The following is a 19,820-nucleotide window of genomic DNA, read 5'->3' as shown; positions in this document are numbered from 1 at the left end:
TAAGGAAAGAAAGGAAAAGAGAGAGTGAGAGAGGATCACACGTACATAAAAGGCAATGAATAAGTACCTATCAATAATAACCTTAAACGTAAATGGACTAAACGCTCCAATCAAAAGACATAGAATAGCTGATTGGATAAGAAAACATGACCCACACATATGCTGTCTACAAGAGACCCACCTCAGGATAAAAGATCTGCAAAGGTTGAAAGTGAAGGGTTGGAAACAAATTTTCCAAGCAAATGGACAGGAGAAAAAAGCCGGGGTAGCAATACTCATATCTGACAAAATAGACTTCCAAAGAAGATCCATAAAGAGAGACCCAGAAGGTCATTTCATAATACTCAAAGGAAGAATTCACCAAGAAGACATAAACATAGTAAATATATATGCACCCAACATAGGAGCACCCAAATACATAAAGAAAATCTTAGAGAACTTCAAGAAAGATATGGACAGCAACACAATTATTGTGGGGGATTTTAACACCCCTCTATCAAAAATGGACAGATCTTCCAAACAAAACATCAACAAAGATATTGTGGCATTGAACAATACCCTAGACGAACTGGGCTTTCCTGATATTTACAGAACCCTCCATCCCAAAGAAGCTAAATACACATTTTTTTCAAATGTACATGGAATATTTTCAAAGATTGACCACATGATAGGACACAAAACAAGCCTCAACAATTTCAAAAAAAATTGAAATCATACCAAGCAATTTCTCGGATCACAAGGGACTGAAACTAGAAACCAACCACAAGGAAAAAACCCCAAAACACTCAAATTCATGGAGATTAAACAGCATGCTATTAAACAATGAATGGGTCAAGAATGATATTAGGGAAGAAATCAAACGGTTTTCAGAAACAAATGAAAACGAACTCACAACAACCCAAAACTTATGGAACACAGCCAAAGCAGTCCTGAGAGGGAAGATCACAGTGATACAGGCCCACCTAAAAAAGTTAGAAACATTTCAAACAAACAACCTAACCCTACATCTACAAGAACTCGAGGAACAACAACAAAGACAGCCCAGAGCAAGCAGAAGGAAGGAAATAACCAAGATCAGAGCAGAATTAAATGACATAGAGACTAAAAGCACAATTCTAAAGATCAATGAATCCAAGAGTTGGTTCTTTGAAAAGATAAACAAAATCGACAAGCCTTTAAGCAGACTCATCAAAAAAAAAAAAGAGAGAGAAAACCCAAATAAACACAATCAAAAATGAAAGAGGAGAGATGACAACAGATACCACAGAAATACAAAGGATTGTAACAAATTACTACAAAGAGAAGTATGCCAAGAAATTTGAAAACCTAGATGAAATGGACAAATTTCTAGAAAAATATAACCTTCCAAAACTCAATAAAATGGAAGTAGAAAACCTGAACAAACCAATAACAGCAAAAGAAATTGAAGCAGTAATCCAAAAACTCCCAACACACAAAAGCCCTGGACCAGATGGTTTCACAGGAGAATTCTACAAAGCATTTAAGGAAGAACTAACACCTATCCTTCACAGACTATTTCAAAAAATCCAAAAAGATGGAAGACTCCCAAACTCTTTTTATGAGGCCAACATCATCTTAATCCCAAAACCAGATAAAGACACAACAAAGAAAGAAAACTTCAGGCCAATATCGCTGATGAACATTGACGCTAAAATCCTCAACAAGATACTGGCAAACCGCATCCAACAGTACATTAAGAAGATCATACACCATGACCAAGTTGGATTCATTCCAGGTATGCAAGGATGGTACAATATACGCAAATCAGTAAATGTAATACATCACATAAACAAAAGCAAAGACAAAAACCACATGATCATATCAATAGATGCAGAAAAAGCATTTGATAAGGTACAGCACCCATTTATGATAAAAACACTCAGTAAAGTGGGAATAGAGGGAGCATTCCTCAACATAATAAAGGCCATATATGAGAAACCTACAGCCAACATTATACTCAATGGGCAAAAATTAAAATCTTTTCCACTAAGAACAGGAACAAGACAAGGATGTCCACTTTCACCACTTCTATTCAATATAGTACTGGAAGTTCTAGCCACAGCAATCAGACAAGAAAAAGAAATAAAAGGAATCCAAATCGGAAAGGAGGAACAAAACTGTCACTGTTTGCAGATGACATGATAGTGTACATAGAAAATCCTATAGACTCCACCAAAAAACTGCTTGACCTAATAAATGAATTTGGTAAAACAGCGGGATACAAAGTCAATATCCAGAAATCAAAGGCATTTCTGTACACCAACAATGAAACAGCAGAAGCAGAAATCAAGAAAAAAATCCCATTTGAAATAGCAAAAAGGAAAATAAAATACCTAGGAATAAACCTAACCAAAGAGGTAAAAGACCTGTATTCAGAAAACTACATAACACTGAGGAGAGAAATCAAGGAAGACACAAACAAATGGAAACATATACCGTGTTCATGGATTGGAAGAATTAACATTAAAATGTCCATACTACCAAAAGCAATTTACACATTCAATGCAATACCTATTAAAGTACCAATGGCATATTTCACAGACATAGAACAAACACTTCAACAATTTATATGGAACCATAAACGACCCCGAATAGCTGCTGCAATTTTGAGAAAGAAGAGTGAAGTAGGAGGGATCACAATACCTGACACTAAACTATACTACAAGGCCACTGTAATCAAAACAGCCTGGTACTGGCATAAAAACAGGCACATAGACCAATGGAACAGAACAGAGAGCCCAGAAATAAACCCAAGCCTCTACGGTCAATTAATATTTGACAAAGGAAGCAGCAACATAAAATGGAATAAAAATAGCCTCTTCAACAAATGGTGTTGGGAGAACTGGACCTCTACGTGCAAAAAAATGAAACTCGAGCACCAACTTACACGTTATACAAAAATAGATTCAAGGTGGATAAAAGACTTAAATATAAAGCGTGACACCATTAAAGTCCTAGAAGAGAACGTAGGTAGGAAAATCTCAGATGTTTCACGCAGAAACTTTTTCACTGACTTGTCTCCTAGAGCAAGGGACATAAAGGAAAGAATAAACAAATGGGACCTCATCAAAATTAAAAGCTTTTGCACAGCTAAGGAAAACAGTATCAAAATAAAAAGAGAACCAACTGTATGGGAAAACATATTTGCCAATGATACCTCAGACAAGGTTTTAATCTCCAAAATATATAAAGAACTTACACGACTCCACTCTAAGAAGACAATTGACCCAATTAAAAAATGGGCAAAGGACTTGAACAGACACTTCTCCAAGGAGGACATACAGAAAATCCAAAGATACATGAAGCGATGCTCAATATCGCTAGCCATCAGAGAGATGGAGATTAAAACCACAATGAGATACCACTTCACACCAGTCAGAATGGCCATCATAAACAAAGCAACAAACAACAAGTGTTAGAGAGGATTTGGAGAAAGGGGGTCCCTAGTGCACTGTTGGTGGGAGTGCAGACTGGTACAACCATTATGGAAAACAGTTTGGAACTTCCTCAGAAAACTAAAAATGGATCTGCCTTTTGACCCAGCAATTCCATTGCTGGGACTCTATCCTAAGAACACTAAAACACCAATACAAAAGAACCTTTGCACCCCGATGTTCGTAGCAGCACAATTTACAATAGCTAGGTGCTGGAAGCAACCTAGATGCCCATCAGTAAATGAATGGATCAAAAAACTATGGTACATTTACACAATGGAATTCTATGCAGCAGAAAGAAAGAAGTAGCTCATACCCTTTGCAACAGCATGGATGGAGCTGGAAAGCATTATGCTAAGTGAAACAAGCCAGGCAGTGAAAGACAAATACCACATGATATCACCTTTAACAGGAATCTAAACAACAAAACAAAACAAAACTAAAAACTAGCAAAATATAACCAAAGACACTGAAATAGGGGATAATCTGACAGTGGCCAGAGGGGAGAGAAGAGGGAATTTCAGGGGGGAATGGGTAGGGATTACAGGAACAAATTTGGAGGACACATGGACAAAAACTAGGGGTGGGGGGTAATGGGGGGAAGGGGGGAGGGTTGGGTGGAGGGGCTGGAACGGGAGTAGGGGAGAGAAAACTGTACTTGAACAATGATTGAAATAAAAAAAAAGAAAAAAAAATGTACTCAAATAATCAACCCCCCTTTATACCTCACATAAGTGGAAAAAGAACAAAATAAGTCTAAATTTAGCAAAAGAAAGGAAGTAACAAAGATTGGAGTGTAAATAACTAAAATAGGGGCCAGAAAAAGTTTGAAGGATCAATAAAACTAAGAGGCAGATTTTGGAAATGATAAAAAATCAACAAACCTTTAATTAGACTAACTCAGATTAAGAGGGAGGACTCAAAGAAATAAAATTATAAATGAAAGATATACATTACAAATGGTACCACTGAAATGCTAAGAATCATGACAGACTTCTGTGAATAATTATATTCTAACAAAATGGATGAACTAGAATGAATAAATTCCTAAGAAAAGGAAACATCCAAAATGGGGGGCTGTGAAAAAGGTGACAGGATTAATAAAAAAAAAAAAAACTCAAAGACACAGAAAAGAGTATGGGGATCACTAGAGGAAAAGAGGGATAGAAAAGATAGAAGAAAGAAAGGGGATTAAATGGTGACAGAAGTAGACTGGACTTTGAGTTGTGAACATGCCATACAATATACACATGATTTATTTATAAAATTGTACATGGGAAAGCTATATAATTTTATCAGCCTATATTACTCCAATAACTTCAATAAAAATTAAAAATGAAAATCAGATAAATAATGAGTAATGGGATTGAATCTATTATCAAACTATTCTTTTAGAGATATATGCTGACAGATTTTTTTTAAGATTTTATTTATTTATTTTCAGAGTGGGAAGGGAGGGAGATAGAGAGAGAGAAACATCAATGTGCAGTTGCTGGGGGTTATAGCCTGCAACCCAGGCATGTACCCTGGCTGGGAATCAAACCTGAGACACTGGTTTGCAGCCTGCGCTCAATCCACTGAGCTATGCCAGCCAGGGCATATGCTGACATATTTTTGAATTAAATACGATTCTGTGATTTGCTTCAAAAGCTTTAGTGCAGTATTTAGGGTAAGGATAAGAATATAGATAAAACAAGGTAGGCTCTGTGCTGATTATTGTTAAATCTGGGTAACAGGTAAATGGTGTTCCCTGCATTACTCTCTCTACTATTGTATATCTTTGAATTTCCCCTATTTGAAAAATGTAAATGAGATGGGAAAAATAATAACATTTTTCCACTACCCAAAAAGCCTTTCATCAAAGTTCAGGACTAGATAGTTGTACTGGTGAATTCTACCAAATATTTAAGGAAGAATTAAAACTATCCCTTCTCAAGCACTTTGAAAAAATGAAAATGGAGGAAATAATCTTGAATTCATTTTAGAGAGCCAGCAATTCCTTGTGTCAAAAAAGAAGATTAAGGATACCACAAGATAACTACAGATTAATATCCCTAATAAATATAAATGTTAAAACTCTAAACGAAATATTAGCAATGCAAATTTAACAGCACATTAAAAGGATTATTTGATAGAAAAAGCTCAAATAAACAACCTAACCTTACATCTATAAGAACTAGAGGAGAAACAAAGCTTAGAGAGAATAGATAGAAGGTTATAATCAAGAGCACAGCAGAATCAAATGACATAGAGAATAAAATATTTTTCAAAGGATCAGTGAAACCAGGAGCTGGTTCATTGAAAAGATAAACAAATTAGTAAACTTTTAAAATGCTGGTAATATACCCTAAGGATCCTGAATCACCATTTCAAAAGAACTTATGTGTCCCTATTGGAAGCAGCCTAAGTGCCCACCATTAGGTGAGTGGATAAAACAACAGTGGTACATCTACACAATGGAATACTATACAGGAGTAAGAAACAGGGAAATCCTACTTTTTTTCAATAGCATGGAGAATATTATCCTAAGTAAAATAACTCATTTGATTAAAGACAACTACCATATAATCTCTCTTTGCATTGCTCCAACTCTCTAACCTTATCAGTGCTCCTCCTTCTACACTCTCAAAATCATTTTTCTTTAGTGTGTCATTTCTTATCTGCTTTCCTTTCTTATAGTAATCTTTATCTCTTTACACCCATATTAATACTGTTTCATTTGCTGTTGATAGTGGGATTTCTAGGGGTTATTTTGTGGATGAATATTTATTTCCTAGGCTTTGTGGCTTTCTTCTTGTAGCACCTGCACAATAGCATACACAATATTGTGGGCAGAGTGACCCTTAGTCAACCAGCTAGAGGGAAGGACCCACTAAAGAATGACCAAACAACAATCAAAATACATTTACATTCAGAGAGCCAACAAAAATGGAATATTGGGCATCCCAACAACATCAAGTTCAGGAGATCAAGGAGACTGCACTGTTGAGGACCGCCCTGCCTGGTCTCAGGAAGCTGTAACCCCTCATGACTTAGGATGAGTAAGAGACCTCCAGACCAGGAGCCACTAAGGAGACAAAACTTATTTCCCTGTCATGAATGCTGCCTGTTCTGTACCTGACCTCCTAAGCTTGATCAGTTAGCCAATGATAGGTAAGATTTTCCATGGAGGGAAATGCCTAAGACAGGCATGATCACATGGAGGCTTCTGGGAAGAGACTCAGGGCTGTGGAAATGAAGGGGTGATGGACATCAACCCCTGCCCCCCTCGGCTTTGTCAAAGCCTGAGTCCTTGTTCTTAGTTGTGAGTAATCCCAAGTCTCCTGGCTGCCTTTGTCTTCTCTGTTAACTCAGGCCTGCAGAAATAGCAGGGACGGTGCAGCCCAGACCAGAAATGGCGGACCCCCAGGGTAATCAGGCCTGGGACATAGAATATGCAAGATCCTGTGAGATCTGTTTGCTGGAGGATGTTATTAGATTAGAATTTGAAGGCATAAACAGGAAACCAAAACTGCCCTTGAACCCTATTACTCCTTTCAAATGTTTAAAACTCCAGTCTCTGCCCAGAATCACAGTAGGGGTTGTGTCTGCATCTTTGTAAGTCACCTACTTCTTTTGATCTTTTTCTGCCAGACCTGTGGATCCACAAACTAAGTCTGTATTCTCAATAAAAATCTGCTTGGGAATGGAGACGAGGCACTCTCCACTAGAGAGAGTGGCCATTCTGTCCCTATTTCCCCACAGGACCTGGTTGTCTCTGTGTATGTTTTTCTCATGTTCTCAATGAGCATCCACAGCAGAGATGGATACTGCTGGCCAGTATCCACCTCACTGCACCACATGAATTACCCAGGTCTCCTACCATAGAAGTTCACACCACTAAGACAATAGATCAATTTAAAAAGCAGAAACAAAGAGTCTCCCTTAAAATGGAGATAAAGAATAATAACTGGCATTCTAAAAGAAAGGAGGAATCCTCAAAAAGCATGCCAAAAGGAATAGAGGCAAGTAAATTATCAGACATCCAATTCAAAACAATGGTTATAAGGAACCTGAATGAGATCAGTGAGAATTACAAAGAACTCTAGAGAAGCTACAAGGATGTTACAGTGAACTAATTCAGCAAGAAAAAAGACATAGAAACTGTCAATAAGAACCTAGAATAAATTAATACAATTTCTAAACTGAAGAACACAGTAGAAGGAATCCAAATCAGGCTAGATGAAGCAGAAGATTGAATGAGTGAGCTGGAAGACAATGCAGGAAAAAAAATAGAGAAAAGCAAGGAAAGGAAAAAAAATAGTCAAGTTGAGTGAAGAGGGGTTAAGGGAGTTGTAGGAAAACAAGAAACATAACACTATCTGTACAATGAGGATACCAGAAGTAGAAGAAGAGAATCAAGAGAGAGAAAACAAATTTGAAAAAAAGTAATGATGGAAAACTTTTCTAATTTCGTGAGAGAAAAATACACACTAGTCCAGGGAAGCACAGGGGGTTCCACTCAAATGAACCCAAAGAGGTCCATTTCAAGGCACTCATAATTAAAATGGAAAAATTGAAAGGAGAAAAGGGAATCTTGAAAGGGAGAAAGGGAAGAAACAGGCAGTAACATACAAAGGAGCCAAAATAAGGCTGCAGGTGACTTCTCAATAAAAACACTACAAGCTTGAAGAGAATTATTTAAAAAATTCTAACTAATAAAAACAAAGGCCTGCAACCAAGACTAATCTAGCCAGCAGGGCTCTCATGTTGAATGGAAGGCACACTAAGGAATTTTTCAGAGAAAAGAAGGCTAAAGAATACTGTTGGGAACCACCCTGCCTGGCATCAGAAGCTGTAACCCCCGCTTAGGCTAAGGCTAAGGCTAAGGGAACGCCCTTGGAAACCATAAGCCAGCAAGGAGACAAAAGCTTATCTCCCTGGCAGGAGTGCTGCTCTGCTGCTTCATTCATAACTGAACCCCAAAGCTTGGTCAGTTAGCCAAAGATGGGTAAGTTTCCCCAAGGGGGGAACGACTGAAGACAGGCATGATCACGTGGGAAGCCCCCGAAAGAAGGACTTTGGGGGCTACAGCAAAAGGGGGTGATGGACCCTCGCTCCTCGGCTTTGACATAGCCTGAGTCCTCACCATCTGGAAGGAAATCTCCTTATCTCTTGGTTGCCTTACTTCCCTTGCTCCACCTAAGCCTGAAACAATGACAGGGTGGTGCAGCTCTTCGCTGAAAAGGGCGGATTCCCTGGGTGATCAGGCCTAAGAAAGAACATGTAAATTTCTGTGAAACCTTCTTTGTTTTTTTTGTTTGTTTGTTTTTTTTATTATTTAATATTGTGTATTTTTTTATTTTTAATCATTGTTCAAGTACAGTTTTCTCCCCCCTACTCCCATTCCAGCCCACCCACCCAACCCTCCCCCCCTTCCCCCCTCATTACCCCCCACCCCTAGTTTTTGTCCATGTGTCCTCCAAATTTGTTCCTGTGAAAACCTTCTTTGTTTAGAATGCTCTCAGTTGAATGAGAAGGGTCCAAGGAGGAAGTTAGTTTATTCCTCAAAGTTTTACAGTTCTTTGATCCTGACTCAAAATAGGCCCTCAGACTTCCTTGTTATCTGTTGTTTGATCCTTACTTCCTAGCAATGAGTAATGAGCTTTTACCTGAATTCTTATGCAAACCAAACCAATAAAAAGCCTCTCCAAAGGGGGAATGGCGTGCTTCCCACTAGAGGGGGTGGCCATCCCGTCCCTACTTCTCCATAGAAACTAGTCTGTCTCTGTGCATGTTTTTTTCTTGCGTTTCGACGAGCCATCTGCAGCATTCCGTGATCACTGTTGGCCGGTGACCCACGCATCAGAATACAGCTCCACCAAATCGCATTGCAAGTTATGCTAAAGGAATTGTTTCAACAAGATGAAGACAAAGACTGAGAGAGGAACACAGAAAAAAGTGGGAAAATGGCAATGAATAATTACCTATCATAATAACCTTAAATGTAATTGAATTAAATGCTCCAATCAAGAGACATAGTGTTACAGAACACAACAAGGGGGGGTGGTCTGGGACGATATGCTATTATTGAAAGAAGGCCCCGGGTCCGTTATGTCTGCCACCCTAGGAAAGACGTCTCTCAATGCCAGAGATTTGTGAAAAGGAAAGGAAATGTTTATCTAATGCTATACAAACTTCAAGTAGCGACCTAATGTCTTTATCAAAAATCCTGAAGTCCCTAAAAACACCCACAAACAAACACAGTCCTTCCTTCCTTCCCCCTTTGCCCAGTCCACAGTACCATATCTCAGGAAAGGAAATAGAGGTCCATGGCTCAGGCAGTCCTCTGGTTCTTCCCAGTTAGTCCTCCATCTCGACTGGGAGAGCTCCCTGGGTTCCCAGCACCCTCAGCTGAGTTGCCGGGATCTCTGCTAAAACCAGGTGGTGGTTCCCCCTTCTAAAGCTGCGGGGGGGGGGGGTCCCCACTCTGGCAAAGGCACGTGGTCCTCTCTCCCAGGGCCATGGGAGTCCCCACTTTGTCAAGGCCGCATGGTTCTCCCTCTCTCAGAGCTGCAGGAGTCTTCACTCTGCTAAAGCAGTGTGGCTCTCTCTCCAATGGCCGTGATCCTCTCTGCACCTCCACAGCCACATGGTTCTCTCCTCTCAGGGCTGCACATGGTTCTCCTCCTCAGGGCTGTGCATGGCTCTCTAAAGCAGCATGGTTCTCCTTCCTAAAGCAGCATGGTTCTCTCTTCTCAATGGCCGCCAAGTCTGGGTTTTAAATCCCTGCGGCCAATCTTCCTCTGCAGCCTCATTTCCGCCTCCTCCCACACTTGGCTTCACATGCCAGAACTCTTATCCTTCCAGCTTTACTGGGCTGCCATCATGAGTCTGGGCAGGCGTGGCCCCATGTCCTAGAGTCAATCATCTCCAAGCTCCTACCCAGGTGCTGTAACTCAGGGAACCTGCCCCCCAGTTAAGTCTTGGTGGGGAAGTTACTTCCATTCCCTGGCCCAGAGCATGGCCACAGCTATTTAACATATCTAAGCAGCCAGCCAAAGGCTATGGATATGTTAATGACCACACCAGAGCTTAGCTGCAAGGCTGTTGTTATGCAAACAGCTCTCAATGGCCCTGCTCCATTTGTCCCTTCCCCCAACCCACACCCTGGGGGGCGGGGTGGAGACATCTTAAAATCTCCTGGACACCTTGAGTTCTGGACCCCATTTTAAATGCCCATTTGGGGTCCCCCCTCTTGGCTGCACCCTGAACAATAGTACAGCTGAATGGATAAGAAAGCATGATTCTTACATCCATTTCCTACAAGAGGACCATGACAGAACAAAAGACATACACAGACTCAAAGTGAAGGTTGGAAATAATTTCTGAGCAAAAGGAGAAAAAAAAACCCTGAGGTTTTAATCTTATATCAGACAATAGACTTCAAAACAAAGGCCATAAAAAGGGACATAGAAGGACCTTCATAATACTCAAGGGAAGAATCCATCAAGAAGACATATATGTTGTAAATACATATGTCCCCATTAGTATAGGGCACCAAGCTACATAAGGAAAATCTTGGATGAAATCAAGAAAGATATAGACAGCAACACACTTATAGTGGAAAATTTTATCATTCCACTGTCAACAATTGATAAGTCTTCCAAAAAATCAACAAGGATATTGTGGAACTGACCAACACACTACATCAAATTGACTTAATTGACATACACAGAACATTTCCCCAAAGAAGCAAAACATACATTCTTTTCAAATGCATGTGGAATATTGTCAAAGGAAACACATGATAGAACACAAAACAAGCCTCAATAAATTCAAGAGAATGAAATCATATCAAGCATTTTGTCAGACCACAAGGGACTGAAACTAGGAAGCAACTTCAAGGGGGGAAAAGACTATAAAACAGTCAAATTCGTAGAGAATTAATAACATGTTATTAAACAATCAATGGGTTGATGAGATCAAGGACAAAATCACAGTTCCTGGACACCAATTAAAAATGAACACACAAAAGCCCAATACCTAGGGACACAGCTAAAGGCAGTCCAGGAGGGAAGTTCATAGTAATACAGGCTACCTAAAAAAAGATAGAAACATTTCCTTTTTTTTTTTTTTTTTTTTTTTTTAAGATTTTATTTATTTATTTTTAGAGAGGGAAGGAAGGGAGAGAGAGAGAAACATCAATGTGCGGTTGCTGGGGGTTATAGCCTGCAACCCAGGCATGTACCCTGGCTGGGAATCGAACCAGCGACACTTTGGTTCGCAGCCCGTGCTCAATCCACTGAGCTACACCAGCCAGGGCTAGCTGTGTGATCTTATACAAATTAAAATTTCTAAGTCTGGTTGAGTTTTGTTGTTGTTGTTGTTGTTTCATTTACAAAGTGGGGATCATAATGTAAGAAGGGATGAAACGAGACAGAGCATGTAAAGTGCTTCACCTAATTTTTGGCATATAGTGAACAACTAATAATAGCTATCATTACTACTGGCTCACACCATTCCCTCTCACCTCCCCATTTAAACTGAATTCCTACACATCCTTTAAAAATCCAACTTAAAAATTACATCCCTCAAAACCTTGTCTGCCTTTCTTTCCTCCCAGAGAGCTAAAGGCTTTCTCAACTGCAATTTTTTTCTTATACACTTCTGTGATTTCCTTTTTTTTTTAATAAAGATTTTATTTATTTATTTTTTAGAGAGGGGAAGAAACGGAGACAGAGAGGGAGAGAAACATCTAGGTGTGGTTTCCTCTGGTGAGATCCCAACAGGGTACCCAGCCTACAACCCGGGCATGTGCCCTGACTAGGAATCAAACCTGTGACCCTTTGGTTATCAGGCCAGCTCTCTATCCACTAAGCCACACCAGCCAGACCCCATTTCTTTATCTAAGTGTCTTTCTCCCCTACCTGAATACGAATTTCTTGAAACCATTATTAGTTTCTCAGTCATCCCCAAATTCCTGGTACCTAAGAAAAGTGCCTAACACTCAGTGAAGTGTTGATTTTTTTAAATGTTTAATGTTAAACTGAATAAGGCCCCTATACAAGTTCAACTTGATTTCAAATCCTGTATTCTTTCTACTGCATCCCACTTCCTCCCGCCCTCTAATGAGCATCAACTAATTCTGATCAGGTAGCATAATGTTTTATGAATAAAACTGCCTCCTTAATGCTGAATACTGAATTTAACGTTGTTTTTCTTCTAACCAAACACACTGTTCATTCACAAAGGCCTTTTCATAAGTTTTTAACTACCTTTATGGGACACCTACCCTCCTACCCAACGCATATCTGAACCGAGCTCTGACCGAAAAGGCAGCCCTGACCCCCGCCATCCCACCCCCCAGGAACTCACATTTCAGAGGGATCTCTCTCTCATACACAACGGTGAAGGGCAGCTTCATTGAATCGTCCAACGCCAATGAATCTCGGGTAAACACAACAGTGACGGGCACCCGGAGCCGGAGCTGCGGGAAGGCGCATCAAGGCCATCAGATGAGTCTGTACTTTGTAGACTATTTGTTCCCTAGCCCTTCCCCATCGAGGTCTCACCCGCAGGGAATTCAGCATTCTGATCTCGGAGTAAGGCAACGTGGCCCGGTAGGTCTCCGTGGTCTTCCACCACAGCGGCAGCCCGAGCACGATGACCACTGCCGCGAAGAAGAGAGCGGCGCGCTTGCCTCGGACCACCTCTGGAGGTACGCAGGTACAGAGTGAGGCGCCGAAAGTGGGCGCAAGTGCCGGCCCCACCCACAGCGCGGAGAAGCCCCTTAACCCGTACGCGGAGACTCTCGGCCCGCGCTCGTAGGGATCCCCGTGCGACCGGCTTGGGCCTATAGAGATCCTGTCTGCAACCACCGCGGACCCCAGTCCGCAGGACCTCTGGCACACCACAACCCCCACTCCCTCATTCTTCCCTTGCACCCCGCGAATCTCACGTCCCAAACCGAATGCCACCACCTAGGTCTGAAGCTGCAGCTCCTGCGGCTGCAGGTCCTGCGGCTCCGGCCGCCGCCATGCTTGATTCCGACCACTCTAGCCGTGGGGCGGAGCTTCGGAAGCCTCCCCCAATCCGAAATGGCGAGAGGGCGGGACAACAGCCGCGATCGCTGCCAATCGCGAGCGTCGCTCCGCAAACTGCAGTAGTTAAGTACTGATGTGGGTGACCACTGGAAGCTCTGTGTCAGTTTTTCAACTGAAAAAATGGAGCTATTTAATAAACAGATCATTCTTGTAAAGAACCAGACACATGGAAAACACTCCAATGTCACCTATCACAATCATTGCTTATCATCCCTATCATCGAGTTTCTCTTCCAGGTACCCTATCCTCAAGCCTCAGACATGGAGGTGGCGAGCTAGTAGTACCTTTTTAACTATTTGGCTCATTCGGTATTTTTTTTTTAATCTTCACCTGAGGATATGTTTATTCATGTTTAGAGAAAGAAGAGGAAGAGAGATAAACATCTGTTGGTTGCCTTCTATCCGTGCCCCCACCGGGATGGAACTCGCAATCTAGGTGTGTGTCCTGACCTGAGACCAAACCCGCAAACTTCTGGTGTACCTGACACTGCTCCAACCAACTGAGCCACCTGGCCAGGTTTAATTTTTATTCACTTACTGATTTGAGAGAGATCAATTTGTTTTTCTACTTACCTATGTATTCATTGGTTGATTTTGTTTGTTTGTTTGTTTGTTTGTTTTTAGAGAGAGGGGAAGGGAGGTAGTAAGAGAGAGAAGCATTGATGTGCAAGAGAAACATTGATCTGCTGCCTCTCACATGCCCCCAACCTGAAATGACCTGCAACCCAGGCATGTGCCCTGACCAAGAATCCAAATGGCAATTCTTTGGTTTGCAGGAGGATGCCCAACCACTGAGCCACACCAGTCAGGGCCACTGGTTGATTCTTGTGTGTTTCCTGATCCCCACCCACAACCTTGGTTTATCAGGATGACGCTCTAACCAACTGGACTACCCCACCAGGGCACTCATTCAGTACTTTTAAATTTTTGTTAATTAATTTCCAACTTGTAAATATCTGAATACTTTGTTTATAAGCACAAAATCTGTTCTGATCACTTGGGTTCAAATCCTGGCTTCAGCCCTTCACCTGAGTGATCTTGAGAAGTTAATTAATCCCTCTGTGCCTATTTCCACATATTAAAATAAGGATAGTATGTACTTTATATAGAGTTGCAGGTTGTAGTAAATGAGTTAACACATAAAATGATTAGAATAGGGCCTGGCAGAAGCACATAGAAAGCAGTCTAAGTACTAACTATTTTTGTTAATATAAAGTCAGCTCACACTGGGCCTACATTCCCATATTGCAATAATTAGCTGGTGTAGCATTAGTTGTGCACTTTACACACAGCAAGGCCTCTGCAGTTCACACAGGACACACCTAGCAGTTTTTCTTATCTTTTTTATCTGCTCAGATAGACCCAGATGCTCACCCTAACCCCCAAACCCCAGCCAAGTGGTCAAAGTCCATCATGAGAACTCACCAAAACTGCTCTTGCCCAGATCCTTAAACTGGTGCCCCCTGTGGCCCTATCTACCCCAAATGGAAATGGGCAATAGATACCCTGATAGATATGGGGCTCAGTCTGGCATTCCCAAGCCTTGGGGTTTCCCCGTCTTGGGCAGGAATCCAGGTGCTCCTCCTGCAGTGGCTCCCTCTAGCAGAATGTGTCAAGCCCTGGCAGAACTCAACACAGCTGAGAGACAAGACTCCCAACCCCTCCTATCCCAGTTTTGCACCTTGCAGGAAAGCTGCCTTCAGGAATTTCTCAGGTCTTGCACCACACTGTCCTGCTACAACTGCAACTTAGAGCCTGTAACTGAAAGCAGTTACTAAAAGACCTGCAGCCCTTCACACTGCCACACTCCAGCCTTGGGCAGCAACAGGAAAGAGCCTGAGATGGGAATGGTGACTGGTATGACTCTCCCCCATGAATTTAAAAGCCCGGTGAAACTCAAAACCCATCCTCTCCACCTCCACAGTCAGAGGACCTGGAGACAGATCAGCAGAGATCAAAAACAGGGAGGTAGGGACTTGATGTGTAAAACAGACAAAGTAGCATGTTTTGCTATCGTTTATTTGTGATGTGCTATGTACCCAAAGTTTAAGTCAGGTCTAGTTCCTACCCTCTGATCCCAAGAGAAAGGGCAGGCAAGGAGAGCCCAAAGACAAGCTACCCCATCAGGGGGGAATTGCGGGGGCTGGCAAAGGCAGGGGGAAACCCGGGCATCCTGCTCTGACTTCTAGCAAGTTCTCCTGACCTCAGCCATGAGGCGCTCCCTACCCTCCCATCCAATGGTCCCAGGTGCAGCAATGGGAGAGGGGAGGAGAAGAGAAAAAGGAAGATGACTCAGTGCTGGATGGAGGCATCTTTGCTCTGCAAGGCTATGTGGCCCAGGCTGTAAGTAACTACAGGCAAAACTGGGTGCAGGTGGCTAGGCCAACAGCTGTGGAATCCAGTGACTACTCAATAGGCATGATTGGCAATATAGAGGGACTGTGCTGCTGCTCCACCATCTTCTCCACTGCCTTCATACTTGCCCTGGGCTGCAAGCCCATTCACCTGCAAAAGTGAGGGGGAGGGAAGGTGTAAGCAGGCTAAGCCAGCCCAGAGTTGCCAAAGGCTGCAGTCCCTGGGTGCTACCCCCTGCCTAGCTACACACCACCACCCCTAGCTCCCAACCTCAGCTCGTTTGATGAACTCCTCAGTGGCAGCCTCAGCATTGTCTCGTTGCCCTCGCCAGGCATTGAGTGCAGAGGCCTGCAGGGCACGCCCATAGGAGAAGGTGAGGGCCCAGGGCCGCGGAAGGGGGCAGCGGTTGATAGCATTGAGGTTCAGTGATGCCTCCTCTTCACTCTGACCCCCAGACAGGAAGGTCACTCCTAGAGAGGAGAAAAACTGATTAGTCACTCCCTGTTTTTCCAGGATAAGGGACCCTTGAAGGCCACAGGAAGAACCTAAGGATGGGTCTTAAGGATAAGAGCAGGTTTGGAAGCAGGGTGGTACCTGGGACAGCTGGGGGCACAGTGCGACGCAGGGCAGTGACAGTTGCCATGGCAACCTCCTCTGGGCTATACTTAATGGGACAGGCATGGCCAGGGGTCACCATGTTGGGCTTCAGCAGGGTCCCTTCCAGGTACACGTGATGGTCATTCAGAGCCTTGTACACAGCAGCCAGGACCTGAGGATCAGAGGAGGTTCACTAAGGTCTGGGTCCTTGCCATTTACTGCTCTGTGCTCCCTGTCTAGGAGTGGCTGCATGGGCATGACTGTGCGGGTCAGTACAGGCTCACACTCACAGGTCTGTTCTAGGACCAAGTGAAAAAGTGCTTGGGGAAAGTGCCTGCATCTGAACCAGAGACTGTGGCGAACAAGCCTCCTGTCAGGCTGTCCCTGTGTTATGTGTCTGTGCCCAGATTGTGGACTCACCTTCTCTGTAACATACTGGCAACGTTTGAGGTCATGGTCTCCATCAGGAAGGATTTCAGGTTCCACAATAGGCACAATGCCATTCTGCAGGTAAGAGAAGAGTAGCTTGGCAGGGGCAGCAGGTAGGATGGAAGAAAGTTCTCTCTCCACCAGGCACAGGGCCCCCATCTGAACCCCTCACATGTGCACACACATACCTGCTGGCAGATGCTGGCATAGCGGGCCAGCACGTTGGCATTCTCCAGAATGGCGAGTGCTGAGGGTGTGCGCTCACTGATTTTCAGGACACAGCGCCATTTGGCGAAGTCAGCGCCATCCTTCTTGTACTGCGCACAGCGTTCTGAGAGCCCATCCAGCCCTGCAGGCATAGTGCCAGTCTCATCACTCTGCCCCTCTTTGCCAGCATCAACCACCCACCAACCCTGGGGTCCTGAAGCCCACCCATCCTATACCTTGAGTGGTAGTTTCTCCATCAGTCCCAGCTAGAGGCACTACACCTTTGTCAACCTGAAAGGGAAACAGGCAGAAGGCTGAACCCAGACAGGATTCCCCTTACCACCCCTCACACACACACACACACATACACACACACCTATTTCCACACTCAACCCCCATCCAGGGCCAGTGGCTGCACCTTGATGCCAACGACAATGCCCTTATCCTGGATGGTACGGACGAAGGGGACACCATTATCATCTTTCTGGTAAAGTGTCTCATGAAAGAAGATGACCCCTCCAATGCACTTCTTCACACGGTCATCAGCGCTGAACAAGACCTGGCGATACAAACGGCGGTTCTCCTCTGTGTTCTCCACCCCGATTTGGCTCAGCCGCTTGGCCATGCTGCCTGGGGGCAAACAAGGATGGGTGACAAGGTCATCCCCAGGGCTTCCTGGCCACCTCTACCCTACCCAAACACAGGCCCCCACCTACCTACAGACTCATCCGCAGCCAGGATGCCTTTGCCTGGGGCCACAATCTGGAGGGCAATGTCAGACAACTCCTTTTTCTGCTCAGCAGAAAGGGCTGGGTATGAATGAGGCATGGTGACAGCTCTGTGGAATGGAGACAAGATATAAAAGCTGCACCCCACACACTCTCTCCTCTGCTTCTTCTCTTGGCCATATGGTCCAAGTGGCCCTCCCCCTGGCCCCCACAAGCATGGGGCTGAGAACAGGGCAACAGTCCTTGGCATGGGTCCTGGGCATCAAAGTGGCACCAATTTCTTTGACAGCTAGCAGGCTTAGCGCCCCAGTTCCCACATCTCCTTTTGTCCGTGATGGGCACCCTTCCCAGTCCTGGAGAAAGATGCACCATGGGGGTGGGGAGGTAAACAGCCCTGAAGCTACAGGTTTTCTTAGAAAATACTGCCCAAATGAAGATGCCAATCCTCCTTTCATTGAATTTGGCCCCTTCTTCAGGTAGGCATAAGCCCTGACCTTCAACTGCCTTTTTCTCATCCTCAAAAGAGCCTCTAGGGAAAGTGCACTTACTTCTAACCCTTCAGAATAAGGCAACGCTTCAGAATGAGGACCCATCACCCTTCTTCTCTTGGCTTGTGAAGGAAAAAGTTGGGAGCAGGGGGGTAGGTAGGGAGTAGGAGAGGCAGGCTTCTATAACCTCTGCTTTCCATACCCCAATGCCTCTGCAGTCAGGAGATGGGAGCAGAGGATCAAGATGGAAAAGAATGAGCCCTGGCTGCTGTGGCTCAGTGGGTTGAGCACCAGCCTGGGAGCCAAAAGGTTACTGGTTTAATTCCCAGGCCAGGCACATGCCTGGGTTGCAGGCCAGGTCCCAACTTAGGCAACCAATTGATGTTTCTCTCACACACCAGTGTTTCTCTCCCTCTCTTCCTCCCTCCCTTCCCCTCTCTCCATGAAAAAAAAAAAAGGAAAAAAGGAAAGGAAAGAGTAGAGAGGCTGAGAAAGGGAGAGAAAGATGCAGGAGGAGAAGGCAGGGTGGTAGTAAAGCTAGCCAGTCAGGGTAAGGACCTACAGAAAAGGCAAAAGAACTATAGAGGGAACTTAGCCAAGGAGAGGGGGCAGATAAGATTAAAATGGTCTTGGTGGCCCTGGCCAGGTGGCCCCAGCCAGGTGGCCCAGTTACTTGGAGTGTTGTCCCGTACACCAAAAGGTTGTGGGTTTCATTCCTGTTGAGGGCACATACGGAGGTTGCAGGTTCGATCCCCAGTGGGGGCGCATTTGGGAGGCAACCAATTGATGTTTCTTTCTCACATCGATGTTTTCCCTTCTCCCTTCCTCTCTAAAATCAAAAAACATATCTTCAGTGAGGGGTTTTTTTAATGTTTATTTTTTAAAAAATGGTTTGGTGGAAGAGGGTAACCCCAAGAAAAAACCCAGTAGGCAGAGGAAGATTTGGAATTGGAAAAACTGAGGTCCCAGCCTAAGAGCTGAGAGGAAGGGGTGCTGTGGGAGGGCTGAACCGTGGGTGGACAGAAAGGAGAGAGGATGTAAGGGAAGAGCTGAGACGGCACATCCAAGGGCCCCAGGGGGCAGGGCAAGGATGGCAGGGGGAAGTCAAGAAGAGGAAGCAGGGATGCTGAGCAGCTCCAGCCTCGCCCGGGTCTCACCTGTGCGCAGTGAGTTAGCGGCGGCAGCACGTGAACAGACCGGTTTCAAGCCTGCAAGAGCTGTGGCTTCAGCCCTGCTGTGGCTCCTGTAAATGAGGCTGAGGATGCCGCAGAGCTACGTGACTCCCAAGGAGGCGGGGCTGTCACCTCCCCAGGCCACGCCCCTCTCCAGGACTGGTGTCCTGGCAAAGGCTACGCCCACAGAGGCGGAGCAACGAGGTGGAGTGACTACCCTGCCAGGACCTTGGAGGCTGTTGTAGACTGTCCCCCTCCCACCTCATGGAGCGCTGCCACCAGGGCCCCAGAGGCAGGAAATGGCC

The 19,820-nt window shown here is 44.2% G+C and overlaps 2 protein-coding genes across 2 annotated transcripts in view; both read right to left on the bottom strand.

The window, feature by feature from the left end:
* The window catches only part of PIGS (phosphatidylinositol glycan anchor biosynthesis class S), a 23,550-nt gene extending 10,032 nt beyond the window's left edge, over nt 1–13,518 (bottom strand). The window contains exons 1-3 of the mRNA XM_028521118.2: nt 13,418–13,518; nt 13,010–13,149; nt 12,813–12,924 (exon numbers count right to left, since the gene is read on the bottom strand). Coding sequence (XP_028376919.1) covers nt 12,813–12,924; nt 13,010–13,149; nt 13,418–13,475 — 310 coding nt within the window. The 5' untranslated portion in view covers nt 13,476–13,518. The remainder of the gene's footprint in view (nt 1–12,812; nt 12,925–13,009; nt 13,150–13,417) is intronic.
* Nucleotides 13,519–15,540: 2,022 nt separating this feature from the next.
* ALDOC (aldolase, fructose-bisphosphate C) lies at nt 15,541–19,655 on the bottom strand. Its single transcript, XM_028520376.2, has 9 exons — nt 19,501–19,655; nt 17,844–17,965; nt 17,546–17,757; nt 17,364–17,418; nt 17,109–17,269; nt 16,912–16,995; nt 16,489–16,663; nt 16,165–16,364; nt 15,541–16,044 (listed from the first exon to the last, which is right to left on the bottom strand). Exons 2-9 carry the CDS (start codon nt 17,953–17,955, stop codon nt 15,949–15,951), a joined length of 1,095 nt encoding a protein of 364 aa, XP_028376177.1. The 5' UTR covers nt 17,956–17,965; nt 19,501–19,655; the 3' UTR covers nt 15,541–15,948.
* Between the last annotated feature and the right edge of the window lie 165 nt (nt 19,656–19,820).

This window comes from Phyllostomus discolor, chromosome 8 (assembly GCF_004126475.2).
Source record: "Phyllostomus discolor isolate MPI-MPIP mPhyDis1 chromosome 8, mPhyDis1.pri.v3, whole genome shotgun sequence".
NCBI classification, from domain to species: Eukaryota; Metazoa; Chordata; class Mammalia; order Chiroptera; family Phyllostomidae; genus Phyllostomus; species Phyllostomus discolor.
The sequence above is the reverse complement of the archived record's forward strand: the minus strand, read 5'-3'. Positions and strand labels throughout refer to the sequence as shown.

What these genes read in the sequence shown, in the direction of transcription:
- ALDOC (XM_028520376.2), bottom strand. Translation starts at nt 17,955, where the DNA reads ATGCCTCATTCATACCCAGCCCTTTCTGCTGAGCAGAAAAAGGAGTTG. An exon ending in ATGCCAGCATCTGCCAGCAG is followed by an intron (nt 16,996 to 17,108) that starts GTATGTGTGTGC and finishes TCTTACCTGCAG; the next exon opens with AATGGCATTGTGCCTATTGT. An exon ending in GCCAGTATGTTACAGAGAAG is followed by an intron (nt 16,664 to 16,911) that starts GTGAGTCCACAA and finishes TCTGATCCTCAG; the next exon opens with GTCCTGGCTGCTGTGTACAA.